The 14042-nt window shown below is 29.8% G+C and overlaps 1 protein-coding gene across 1 annotated transcript; it reads right to left on the bottom strand.

The window, feature by feature from the left end:
* Positions 1-11220: 11220 nt before the first annotated feature.
* LOC111311087 (L-type lectin-domain containing receptor kinase V.9-like) lies at positions 11221-13618 on the bottom strand. Its single transcript, XM_089760747.1, has 2 exons — positions 12792-13618; positions 11221-12707 (listed from the first exon to the last, which is right to left on the bottom strand). The coding sequence occupies exons 1-2, from the start codon at positions 13426-13428 to the stop codon at positions 11440-11442; spliced, it is 1905 nt and encodes a 634-aa protein (XP_089616873.1). The 5' UTR covers positions 13429-13618; the 3' UTR covers positions 11221-11439.
* Positions 13619-14042: the final 424 nt, after the last annotated feature.

Below are 14042 nucleotides of genomic sequence, written 5' to 3'. Positions count from 1 at the left end.
ATGGACAAGCTTCTCAACACTAGCCATTCCAAAATGAATTTCTTCCACTAATCCTCATCATTATGTCGATCAATCCATCATCACATTCATTACTTGGTCACACCATGTGTCTTTTCAAGTCATCTTTTTAACTGTCTACTTTTTTTACCCCCTATCATCCTAGATTTCTTTTTAAAAGAATGCAAGAATCTTTTAAGCAGATATTCATTCATTCATTATCATTTTAATTTTTGTTAACTATAATGCAATCAGACATTTTTTAAATTTATTCTAGGGATATTACAATAAGAAAGCACAAGGTAAATTGGCAGAAGGGTAATTAATGAGAAGTAAGTACAAAAATAAAAGGACAAAGGAACGAATTCAAAACATATCAACAGGGATGCTATTGAATGGTATCTCAATGTCTAAATAATGAATACTTAGATAATTTTTAACATTAATCCAGAATTCTTTCTTAAAAACACATTCCATTGACTTTCGAGATCATTTTAAGCTCACTGAACTTTTTCTCTGCTTCAAGAGATCTTCATATGTCTTTGATCTTTCATCCATGTCAACTGTCTATTGAACTCTTAACTCAGAGATTTTTTACCTAAATTGCCTTTTCGGGTTTTCAATTTGAGTTTTTCTTTTCTTTCATTTTCATTTTTTATTTATTTATTTTTTTTATTTTTTTCATCCATTAGTGATATTTCTAACATGTCAATCTCTAGAACACAAGAACATTGCATAATTTCATTGCTCCATACAAGTGTGCCTTAGCCCAACATATGATCATTCAATTTGAGTGTTCACACTTAATCCAAATGGACTTTTAAAGGTTGTAATGTAGGCCATTGTGAGGGATCATGAAAGAAATAGATAAAATAGGCTAAAAATATGTGTTTAAAGGGTTCAAAACCAAAGAATCATTTCTCATCATTTGATACAACTTGACATTTTACCCCATTCCACTTCATTTCACTATTTTTTTCCTTTTTTCATCTCATTCCTCACAAAAAGACTTTCATTACTTTACCCTAAATTATTTGTGGTATCCATTTTTTTTTTGTTTTGTTTTTCTTTCTATTTGAGACCATTTATGATTTTTTACCTCTTTTTTTTTTTTTTAAATTATTCTCCAGTGTGGAGGGTAATCCTTGGTTAGGGTTCTTTAGAAAAAGAAATCATAATAGGCTCAAAGAGGTAGTAATGAATGATTTTTTGAATGGTAAAAGAAAGATGATCATTTTTCATCTCAAATGTGAATGTTTTCTTTAAAGATCATTTATTGAACAAAAATAAGCTCATGGATCTTTATAAAAGATTGCATATCTTTGAGACATATCTATTCTATATCTACTAGTAGCATATCTTTGAGACATATCTATTCTATATCTACTAGTAGCTAGCTTCTTTTGCTTAAATAGTCTCCTCATATCAATGTGAATGAGTTCTCAATATTAAATCCAAGAATTATTGTTATCATTGTCTAAATATTCACCATCTGAAATTTGAGAATGGGAATGAAAAGTTATGAAATGTAACAAAACATGAAACAATGGTTGAATAAAAGAGAAAAGGTAATGAAATGAATTATCCTTGCCTTTTATTAAAATGATAACAAAAAAAATCCATAGCATAAAAGAAATCCTAACATTACTCTAAAAGAAATCTAAAAATAATAAACAACTTCCAATCAACCTTAACATCATTCTTCAAAATTATGCTCTTGTGTAATCAGGTGAAAGATTTTTATTGACATTTTACCCTCCTGATTCATTGAAGCTAACCAAGCCTTTTTCAGTCACACTCATTCTTGGTATTCTCTTGAAGTATTGACATTGTGATTGGGCAATGGATTACCATTAACATTAGGTGTTGCTGCCCCTCTTTGATCAAAGCTTATCATTCTATCCTTGATTAATCATTGCATCTTATGCTTTAGGAAAGTGTAATTCTCCGTGAAATGATCGGTAATTCCATAGTGGTAGTCACAGTGGACTATAATATCATACCAATTAGGATAGGGTGGCTTAAGCAGCTCCAAATGGTCGAAGGCAATCAAGTGGTTGTTATAGAGCTCTCGATATAACTCCTTATACATCATAAGGATTGGATCAAATATGAGCTTTTCTTGAATAGTTCATTGCTCTTGTAAACCACTTGCTAGGTTAGTAGAACGAATCTGAGGTCTTACGAAATGTTGAATGTTAAAATTGTATGTGAAAGCTTGGAGACTGAAAATGAGCTAGAATGTTGATGGATAAGATGGCAATAGGGCTGGTCGATATAGGTAGGATCAGGTATTATTCACAGTTGGATAGTATAAGGAATAACCTTATGGTAGATAAGATTGATATCCCCTGAATGTCTATCAAAGCTCATGGCTTGAGCTTCAATCTTTTTTTCTCTGATACATTCTTGGTTTTCACTCCTTTAACTTACCATTTTAATGGCTCAATTATTTCACCTGAGATCACTAGGTCGATGAAATTCTTTATCGTATTTCATATCATCTTTTCATAATAAAGAGATTTCAAAATGTTGACAAACAATACTGTAGTTTTTTTTTTCAGTCAAAGGAAGTTATACCTGAGTAGCTATGTCCTTCTACCTTTAGGCATATTCTTTGAATAATTTATTCATTTTTTTTATATTTTACAAAGACAAGCGATCAAGGGTAAAGTTTATGATATATCGGTACTGATTAATGAAATCATGAGCCATATCACTCTAAGAACGAATGCGGATCCTATCCAGCTGGACATATCACCTAGCAGCAAATCCTATAAGGCTATATTAGAAAACGTGCATCAACAACTTCACATTATTGGCATGGGTTACCATCTTCTGACAATATATGATAATATGGGTCTTCGAACATTTTGTACCATCATACTTCTCAAACTTTGGCACCAAAAACTTCAGAAGAATAACCATATTTAGGACTAAACAGAGCCCAGCAACTGAGCCATAAAAATTAATGCCTTCTACGGTCCTAACCTTTCCTCTAATAAGTTCATTTTTTATTTAACTTTTGAGACTTTTAAAGTCTCATTCTCTTTAGGCCTTAGTTTTTTCTTTTCTTATGGATCATCTAAGTTGGGGATTAGTATTAGTTCCACTATCTTTTTAGTAAAGACAAAATTTACATAACTTTGATACTGCTCCAGATTTGAAACTGATGGCATTTCAGGGTATGTGTACCTTATAAGATATGTAAACTGTTATGGTGGTGCATTCTGAGTGGACTGGGCTTGATGCGATCCAAAATCAATAGGGTACAAGGGGCTAATCACCTATTGTGATCAATGATCCTATTGGCTAGTATTTTCTTCTACATTTTCCCCTTGTTTAACTTATTCAGAGCGTCTAGAATCCTGTTCAATTCCCCTTCAAGCTTCTCTTAAACTCTCTCTATCCTCTTGAAATGGTTAAAATTTTCTTGTTTTATCTGTCTAGCTCGAGCCTTTGTATTTTATTGGTAAGTGAGGTTCTTACTTAGTGGAGCTATCCTTGAACCTTGAGCACCATAATTATGTTATTAAAAATGCTATGCTTTATGCATGATATATTGATGTATAAATGGAATGTGCATTTTCATGGATGAAATCTAATATGAAAATGATGCAAAAGCATAATATTACATATGACAATGAAAATGATGCATGACATGCAAATGCATAAAGCCAAATAAACAAAATGGTTAGATAAGCAATTTATCACATGAATTGTTCCTTTTTGTGTTCTAACTTTGGGTTACAACTATCACCGGGTAAAAAGGGCTTTATCTTAAAGCTAGCCTCTTAAGTGTTGATTATATGTAGGGTTAGGTGACTTTGACCACTAAAAGTTTTCAAATTGTTCTTTATATCATTGTCCATCACAGACTAATAAGGTATTTCAATCTTCACCCATCACAAGCTACCAACAAAAATGATTTAACTTAAGTAAGAGTATTTCACTAGCTATTACGAAGATTATCATCTCATGAGAGTGTAGGTACTTTACTCCCTCCTAAAAAGGACGTAGCTCGAGTATAAAGCTCATGTAATGCAAATGCATGTGATAATGTGTGTGAAGGAACATATAGGTTTTATACCCCAAAAAATCAAATAAAAGTCAAAAAAAGAAAAATGTTAGTAAATAGATAATTACAATTTAAAACCATTAGATCAAAGGATAGGATAAATTTGAAATGTTATGGCTTGACTCTTTATAGGGTCCGGAGTGGAGTCGCCAAACTGTCATAACATATAGATCCAAAAATCTATAGCTAGACTTAACAAATGGAGTCACCACCAATCTTTTTTATTAGGTGTGATTGGTCACCTAATGAATATATCGAGCTCCTAAGCTTGACTAAAGGTCCCTAAAAGAATAGGTTTAGGTCTGCAAACTAGAACATGATTTGAGAGTTCGGTTACATGTGAAAAATGTTATAGCACCCCTACATGCCCATTCAAAGGATAGTACCATTTATTTTAAATTTATCCTACTGTCTTGATTCTAATGGTTTTAATTTTTATGTTGAATATTGAAAATAATTTTTAATATTCTTCCATCAATCTGGTAGAGTTCTTAAAAATATTTTTTTACCTCAAGAGTATTCAAGAACCTTATTTATTTTCTTGAAGAGGCTCCATCATTGACAAAAAGGTTTAATTATTATTTTATATTTTTTTGTTGAAAATATATCTAATTATTCCACCATTTGGGTTAAATTGAATATATTTTCTTTTTTAAAATTTTAAAATTTTCACCATTTAGGCCTCTTTAGAAATTCTTTTTATTTCTAAATTTTTCACTATTTGGACCTATTTAAAAATTTTTTTTCTCTTTTTTCTTCTTTTTTTAGAAGAAAAATAATATGACAATTATTTTTTATTGAACTTTCATTTAATTTCATCAAAATCTGAAAAATTTTTAGATTTTTCTAGAAAAATCCCTTCTTTCTTTTTTTTTTAACCCAAAAATCTTTGATTTTTTTTACTGCTTTTTGCTTGCTATGTTTTTGTGATTTGCTTCTATGTTTTTCTGTGTGTCTTTTCCTATGTGTTTTTGTGCTATATTTATAAAACAAAAATTAGAAGAATTTTTTATTAAATATAACTCAGCCTCTAGTAGATTAAGTCCATATACAATTTTGTCAGTGCCTATACATGATAGAATTTGTATTTTTTTCAGTTATTATCCTATTATTATCTTAATAAAAAGACTAAAAATAAATCAAGAAAAATAAAATAAATTAATAAAAAATCAGAAATAAACATCAAAAATAAAAATAAAAATAAAAATAAAAATAAAAACAAAATGAAATAAAATAATACCTATAAATAAATAAATAAACAATTGGGCCTAACTACTTGGACTCTATTGAGCCAGGCTCAATGAGCTTAGACTCAAACCCTGTTGAACCAGGCCTAATGGGCTTGGACCCGGATCAATTAGGGTGTCTACAATAATTACAAAGCAATCAAAAGGGTATTTTCGTAATTGTGTTTAAAGGGTATTATAGTAATTTAAAAAAATTTCTCACCTAGAGATTTCTTAGGAATTTATCATTTGAAATTTCTAAGAATCTCATCATTGGATAATTGTCACATATTTTCAACCAAAATTTTATTTTTTATTTTTTTATTTTTTTTATCAAAAATAGATATTAATTATTGTTATTGAAACTTTATATAAATTATTCCACCATTTGGGACGAATTTAGAAAAAATTTCTCACTTAAAAAATTTATAAAAATTTATCATTTGAAATTTTTAAAAATTTCATCATTGGATAATTAATATATATTCTCAAAAAATATTTTATATTTTTATTTTATATTTTTTTAAATTTAATCATACAAAAATACTAAAAACATATAAATAGAATACTAAATAAATAAAAAAACCAAAAAATAGAAATGGCTCGACTCGATAGTTGTTGAATAACTCGGCTTAAGGCACTGAGTGTAGCTTGAGGGGACATGGCTTGGCGGCTCAGTGTGGCTTGGCTCGGTTGCTGTGGAATGGCTAGTATGTGGGTCAAAAGGCAGGTTGTGCCTCGAGTTAGGTCGTTGAATGAAAAATGCGTGAATCCTGAATCTTTTTAAAGTGAAAATAGTATCGTTTCGGTACACTATAAAGGACGAATTTCAATTTTCTGCTTCAAATCTTCTTTTTCCCCTCTTTCTCTTCCCTTTCTTTTCTCTCCCTCTCTCTTTAGAACTGGATAAACTTTGGTAAATCTTCATCAGATTTTGGAGAGTATCGTCGGAATCTGGGTTGGTTCACCAGAAGTTCACCAAAAAATTCAAATAGTGCAAAAATTTTCAATCGAATCCTAGGAAGCTTGCCAAAAAATTTAACTGACGCCAGAAAAGTCACTAAAAAATTCAACTGAAATCGAAAAATTTCATCAAAATCTGAGAAATTTCTAGATTTTTCTAGAAAAATCCCTTATTTCTTTTTTTTTTTTAACCCATAAATCTTTGATTTTTTTTACTGCTTTTTGCTTGCTATGTTTCTGTGATTTGCTTCTATGTGTTTTTCTGTGTGTCTTTTCCTATGTGTTTTTGTGCTATATTTATAAAACAAAAATTAGAAGAATTTTTTATTAAACATAACTCAGCCTCTAGTTGATTGAGTCCATACGTAATTCTGTTAGTGCTTATACATGATAGAATTTGTAATTTTTTTCTTTTTTTTTCAATTATTATCCTATTATTATCTTAATAAAAAAGACTAAAGATAAATCAAGAAAAATAAAATAAATTAATAAAAAAATCACAAATAAACATCAAAAATAAAAAATAAAAATAAAAACAAAATGAAATAAAATAAAGCCCATAAATAAATAAACAGTTGGGCCTAACTACTTGGACTCTATTGAGCCAAGCTTGATGGGCTTAGACTCGGATGTTGAACCAGGCCTAATGGGCTTGGACCTGGACCAATTAAGGTATCTACAATAATTACAAAGCAATCAAAATGGTATTTTCGTAATTATGTTTAAAAAGTATTATAGTAATTTTGGCTAGTCATAATATAAGAGGTATTTTCATAATTATAGTTGGAGCAACATTATATGAAGCAATAAAAAAGCCTTTTTATAATATAGGTAAGGGTATTATAATAATTTTAATAAATTATAATATAAGGGATATTTTCATAATTATAGTAAAATGAGATTATCGTAATTATGGTTAGAATGTATTATAATAATTTTGATAAATTATAATATGATGGGTTTTTTCGTAATTATGGTAGGAGTGACATTATATTTATTTTGGCAAATGATGGTAAAAGCGCATTTTTGTAATTATGATTATAGGGACATTATAGTAATTTTGATAAATTATGGTAATGGGTATTTTAATAATTTTGTTAAGAGAGGTATTATAATAATTTTAGTTAATTATATAAACAAAGGTATATGGTCAATTTGTTACATGTAATTTCACTTGTCAAGTAATTAAAAGGGTATTATGATTATTTTTAAAAGGATTAATTTTATATTATTGTATGATTGTTAAAATTTAATGCATAATTACGAAGCAAATTTTGTAATTATGCATAAAGGGTACTATCATCATTGTGGCCAATCATAATATGAGATAATTTTTTCGTAATTATAATTGGAGAGATATTATATGAAACGATAAAAAAAGGTATTTTTTCAATTATAATTAGGGGGTATTATAATAATATTATGGCTTAATGCTTTGTTTAGGATCTAACATTTAAACGTTTTCTCAATTAAGGCTATTAACTTTAATTTGATTTAATTAAAGATCAAATGTTTTTTGATGTGTTCAAAAATGGACTTTGTAACGACAGTGATTTACAATCATGATGAAATAGTGTGAAACATTTCATTTTTAAGCTAAAAGAGGTAAAATCATATTTTTTAATCATTGTATCAAAATTAAAAATAATCCAAATTAATATGAAATCAAAGAGGGTTTTAAGGATTTTTTGCCCAAAGCTTTTCAAATTGTTCAATTCTCATTTCTGCATCAAGCTTCTCAATTTTCTTTGGGTTTCTCTCGTTTTTCTATTACGCCACCCCACTATCCAACCAACTCCCCCTCCCATAAGCTATCTTATTCTCACTAAAAACAAAACCAAATTCAAAATGAAATTCAACTAAACAACAAAGTCAGAAAATGCAAGTGAAAAACATTTTGATTCATTAAACCACAACGTTAGAAAATTCAAGAGGAAAAAAAATTCCATTAAACCACAAAGTAAGAGGATTTAAGAGCAAAATATTTTTCATTAAACCACATTGAAGAAATTCAAGAGCAAAAAAAATTCACAAAATTATAAAATTCTAAAGATTCTCAACAAACCAAAGTACATGGCAAAAAAATTCAAGAAAAAAAAAAAAAGAAGAGGGTGAAATGAGAGGATCAGGTAAGGAGTTTTTCCAGTGGTGAAAGGGAGAAAAAAATGATACCATTAGAGATGGTAGTGCCAGTGGTTGCAAGAGCAGTTTGGCCTACTTTGAAACTGTGAAAAAGAAAGAAAGGTGGAGGTTTAAAACGTGGTGAAAAATGAGACTGGAATAATGAAATGTTTGGGGTTGAAATTGCAAGTTTTCTTTGTAGATCTAAGTAATTTCAAGTGTTTTATAGAAAATCCACTTAGATAACATGAAAGACACAGCCAAAATGGATCAGTAGATGAATTTTTGGCTCTTTCCGATGCTGGCGACGGAAAGAGGCGGCTATAGTGGCAGCTAGACACCAGTTTTTGGGTTTGTGAGGAACTATTGCTAGTTTGGGCTAGAGAGAAAGAAGAGTGTTTAGGTTTAGTGAAAGAAAATGAAACGTGAAATATGAGAGATTTGAAAAAATTTAGATTTTATAGTAGTAATTTAATTTAATAAAAAAATAGTAATGAATGTTAGTATGTTCAATGAAATTTTTGACTGATAGAAAATAAAAATTTAACGGTTAAAGGGATTTAACGATGTGTGTAAGTCGGTTTTGTTAAGTAATCCTTTTTTGAACACATTTAAAAATATTTAATTCCTAATTGAGTCAAATTGAAAATTATAGCTTTAATTTAGAAAACACTTAAACATTAAATTTTAAATGGAACATTTAGCTTAATTTTAACCAATTATAATATAATAGATATTTTCATAATTATGATAAGAGAGGATTTTTATAATTACTTAGAAAGTATTATAGTAATTTTGTAAATTAAAATATGAATGATATTTTTATAACTATGGTAAAAAGAGCGTTATAGTTATTTTGGCAAATGATGATAAGAAGGCATTTCATAATTATGGTTGTAGAGGTATTATAGTTATTTTGGTTAATTATGATATGAAGGGTATTTAATAATTTTGTTAAGAAGGGCATTATAATAATTTTAGTTAATTATAGAAAGAGGAGCATTATAGTTAATTTGAATGTATGTAATTCATTTGTTAAGTAATTAAAAAGGGCATTATGATATTTCTAAAAGGATTAATTTCATATTATTGTATGAATGTTAAAATTTAATGTATAGTTATGAAATAACCAAAATGTTATTTTTGTAATTATGCTTAGATGGTACTATAGTAATTTTGACAAATCATAATATGATGGGTACTTTCATGATTATGATTGGAGAAACATTATATAAAGTAATGAAAATGATATATTTTTTTAATGTAGTTAGAGGGTATTATAATAATAATATGAAGGGAATTTTTGTAATTATTATAAGATATATTTTTTTAATTATGATTAGAGGATATTATAATAATTTTGACTAATTATAATATGAGAGATATTTTCATAATTGTGATAAGAAAGGCATTGTAGTAATTTTGGCTAATGATAATAGGATAGCATTTTCATAATTATGGTTGTAGTGACAATATAATAATTTTGATCAATTATAGTAAGAAATATTTTAGTAATTGTGTTAAGAAAGGAATTATAGTAATTTTAATTAATTATAAAAAGTGAAGTATTACCGTCAATTTGGATAGATATAATTCAATTGTCAAGTTATTAAAAGAACATTATGATCATTTCTAAAGGAATTAATTTCACATTATGTTTGGATGTTAAAATTTAATGTTTAGATGGATTTAGTAAAAAAGTTAGAAAAAAGAAAACCAAAAAAAAGTTTTATATAAGTGAGGCTCAAACATGAAAATTTTTTTTAATAATGATATAATTTTATAATTTTTAAAAGTATTTATTAAATAATTTTAAAGAAAAGTAAAGGAAAAAAAGAAAAAATGTAAAATCTAGAAAATGGCATGCAATAACAAAAGAAATATGGCTGTAGACAGCACACCGTTCAAGCGCGTTTCAAAAGACTAAAAAATATCTTAATTATTTTTTATTTTAAAAAGGAAAAATAAAAAAGATAAAAAATAAAAAATAAAAAAAATAGTATAAGTGATCTCACATATAAAAATACAATTTTTACAGATACATTTGTTTGTAATCTTAAAAATTTTTTTTTTAAAAAAGAAAAGCCAATAGTAATTTAAAAAAATATTTCTTATTATTTAAAAAAAAAAGTAAAAAAAAAAGAAAGAAACAACATGAAACTGTCACGTGACAGTCCAAAGAAAAAGTACTGTTCACAATTCATTCGTAAAATTAATATTATGGATTACTTTATTAAAAGATGTATTGCGGAAGCATAGACATTAAAAATTCAAAAAAGAAATGCTCTAAATGTTTGCAGGATTTTTTTTTTTTTTTGTTTGCATCCTTGAGTTCTTTCTTGATTAAGCTGTTGTGGTTATTAATTTGTTGGTGAGAGCGTAAAAGAAGAATCCGTATTCAGAAAATATAGGACTTAATTTAAATAATTTATTTTTTATAAGAAATGGAATTTTACAGTAGTTAGAGTTGGATTCCTCTTACAATTTCTTAATTAGCTTTTTTTAAAAAAAAAAAAAAAAACTTTTTGGTTTCCTAGGATATATTAAAAATTTATGCTTTTATTTTATTTTCTACCAACATGAAGCATCATTTCCATCTCTTTCTTAGTATCAATGAATAGGACAATATCCATGGGATATTTATTTGGCCGTATTTGATTTTGAGAGTTCTTCCATATTATTTTGTCTGCCAATCAACTCCGATTTAGTTGCCGAAAAATAGAATGTTTTTTTTTCTTTTGGATACATACAACATTAAAGAAGATTTCAATAAAGCATAGAAATGTAACATCCATGTCATTCATACATCCTAATTCTAGGGGAATGAAGACTTAAATTAATCTAGTCTGACAAGTTGCAAAAACCTTTCCACATTAGTAAACCAGTCCATGCTTTATGCCTATAAAATTTTCTTGAATTAATCTAAATTGCATCAGATGAAAGATTAGTAACATGAAAAGATCATTTATCAAAGAAGATTAGAGGTTTAGGCCCCAAAGATGGAAATAAGTTTTATAATTCAATAAAACAACAAATGCATTTACTTACATATAATTAACGACCTGCAAATAGGAATGATTCAGTGACTCCCATTGTTCCTACGGACACCTTTGTAGAAGTTAAAGAATAGTCACGGGACTGTTCCAGGGGCTCATTCGTACGAAGAATTGTATCCAAATTTTCAGGGAATGAAGCTTGGCCATTCAGATATGAGATAATTTGCGACATATTTGGCCTAAATGCTGCCACATTATGCGAGCAAAATAATCCAAGCTTTAAAACTAGCTCAATTTCTCCAACTTGAGAGTCCTTGTCAAGTTGGGGGTCCGCTGTTTTCAAGATATCCTCTTCATTCCAACATTTAAACACCCAATCCACAAGATGCACCTTATCAGCTGATGCTCGTGGCATGACTGGCCTTCTACCACAAACAACCTCCAAGCAAAAAGCCCCAAATGCATACACATCAGTGCTTGTAGTTGCCCTACCAGTTTTAGCAAGCTCTGGTGCTATGTAGCCAAAGGTGCCAGCTAAATGAGTTGTTTCTTGTGCATGTTTACTACATCTTGCAAGCCCAAAATCACCTAATTTTCCCTTAAGGTCGTCATCTAATAACACATTGCTGGCCTTTATATCTCTGTGAATGATGACTTCCACCCATTCTTCATGCAGGTAGGCGACTGCAGAAGCGACATCTTTGATTATGCTAAATCTTTGGTTCCAATTGAGAGTTACTTCTGGCTTGTTGTATAGGAATCTGTCAAGACTGCCATTAGGCATATAATCATAGACCAAAAGAAGCTCATCTTTACCTCGACAATAACCAAGGAGTCGTACTAAATTGGGATGTCTCAGCCTTCCAATTGTGCCAATCTCTGCAATAAACTCTTTCATTCTATCTTGAGATTTGTGGAAAATTCTTTTCACTGCAATTTGGACTTTTGGTCCAGGTAATTCTCCTCTATAAACCTGACCAAAACCGCCTTGTCCAAGAAGCTCCTTTTCATTGAAGCCTCCAGTTGCTATAAATAGATCCCCGTAAGGAAACCTATGAGGTCCGAACTGAACCTCCCAATCTTCAAGTGTCTCAGTGAATCTGACTTTCTTTCTTCCCAAGAAAAAAATGGCTGAGAATATAAATGCCAACAAAAATACTCCACTCAATGACAATGAAACTGCTAGTATTACTTGTTTCTTCCTGGATTTTTTCTTTCCCGTGCTCGGTACAGACGGTAATTTGGCGAGATCAAGATCTTCAGCTACTCCATCCATCTGGAAGCTCCAGCCAGAAATATATGTAGATGCTACTTGCAAACCTGTGGCTGAAGAGAAACCGATATACATTTCTTCTAAAATTATTGGTGATAAATCGATATCCATAGACAATAGAGGGAATTTTGGCTTACTCTTGCGGATTATTGGAGACAAAGAGACATTCAATTGATGCTTTGTACCATCATATTCCACCCAAACCTGTATCCGTTCCCCACAGGAAAGATCAGCAGGCATGAATTTACCAGTTTTGTTATAAACATAACCTGCAGAAGCAGATTTGGCTGACGTTAAACTATTAATATCAATACCAACATGGTTGTCGTCAATATCCTCGAATTCCTGGTTTTGGAACGTGTCAAACTCGATAGCAGCTATATGATTGGAGGATTTCCCATCAGTTGTAAAGTTAAGTAGTCCCAGATGTTGGCCTGAAGCAACTTGGGCTAACTCCTTGGAAGGAGCAAGCACAAAGGTGATACCATGGCCTCTAGAGTTCTCAGGAACTATGGCAAACACGAAATTGGTTGAAAAAGAGAGCGCATCAGCATTTGATGAACTCTTGAACTTAAACGGGACAGAGTAGAAAACATGGCCAACCTGAAAAACTGCAGTGTTTGTAAGCCTGAAAAGACCATCAGTTCTCAATTCCGCAATACCACCAAGTTCTAAACTCTGGTTTTGGCTGAATCCATTGAAGATGAAACCTTGATTGCTCGACGTTGCCAATTTGATCCAAAGAAAGAACACCAAAAATTTCTTCAAGAACATGGCTGGAGCCCTTATTGATGTCCTTTTCTTTGAACTGATAAACTGAAACTCATCTTACTTAATAGCTATGCTAAGTGCTAACTAACACCTGCGGCTTGATCCACGTGTCTTAACAGGTATGAGAGTTAAGAACTGAGACATTAGCAGTGTAAACTGGATTCTAGGCCGACAATTTGGACCAGACTTTTCCCGTTGTTGCATTATAGTCATTGAAGTTCTATTCTCCTAGTACAAAGTCATCCTGAGTAGATTTCTTTTTTCTTTCTTGTGATATTCAATCTCGGAAGGCTAATTGATTCAACCTGCAAAGGGATAGCAGTCAATTCAAGCTTCATTCATTTATAAAAAATGTTAAAAATAAAAAAGAAAAATTAAAATTGAGCCTCATTGTGCAATATTTTGAAAATACCTTATGTTAATGTAAGACTTCTACTAGTCTGTAATATAAATTTCCTTGAAGATTCTCAAAATTTGTACTTATCTCCTTTCCCTGTTACAGCAAGTATTTCAAAACCTTAGCTGTCATTAAAGCAACATTTCAATTTATTTATTTTTTTTGGATGATCGCCTTTCTACATTTGAAAAGATACAACTTTGAAAATTAAAAGTTAGTC

This window comes from Durio zibethinus, chromosome 1 (genome assembly GCF_047325235.1).
Source record: "Durio zibethinus cultivar Kanyao isolate XHJ-2024 chromosome 1, ASM4732523v1, whole genome shotgun sequence".
Classification (NCBI taxonomy): Eukaryota; Viridiplantae; Streptophyta; class Magnoliopsida; order Malvales; family Malvaceae; genus Durio; species Durio zibethinus.
This window is presented reverse-complemented; position numbering and strand designations above follow the sequence as displayed.

Bases quoted from the DNA above. Each gene is read 5' to 3' on its own strand.
- LOC111311087 (XM_089760747.1), bottom strand. From the start codon at position 13,428: ATGTTCTTGAAGAAATTTTTGGTGTTCTTTCTTTGGATCAAATTGGCA. The intron at 12,708-12,791 runs GTAAGCCAAAAT...GTTTCTCTTCAG, and splicing joins GTCTCCAATAATCCGCAAGA to CCACAGGTTTGCAAGTAGCA.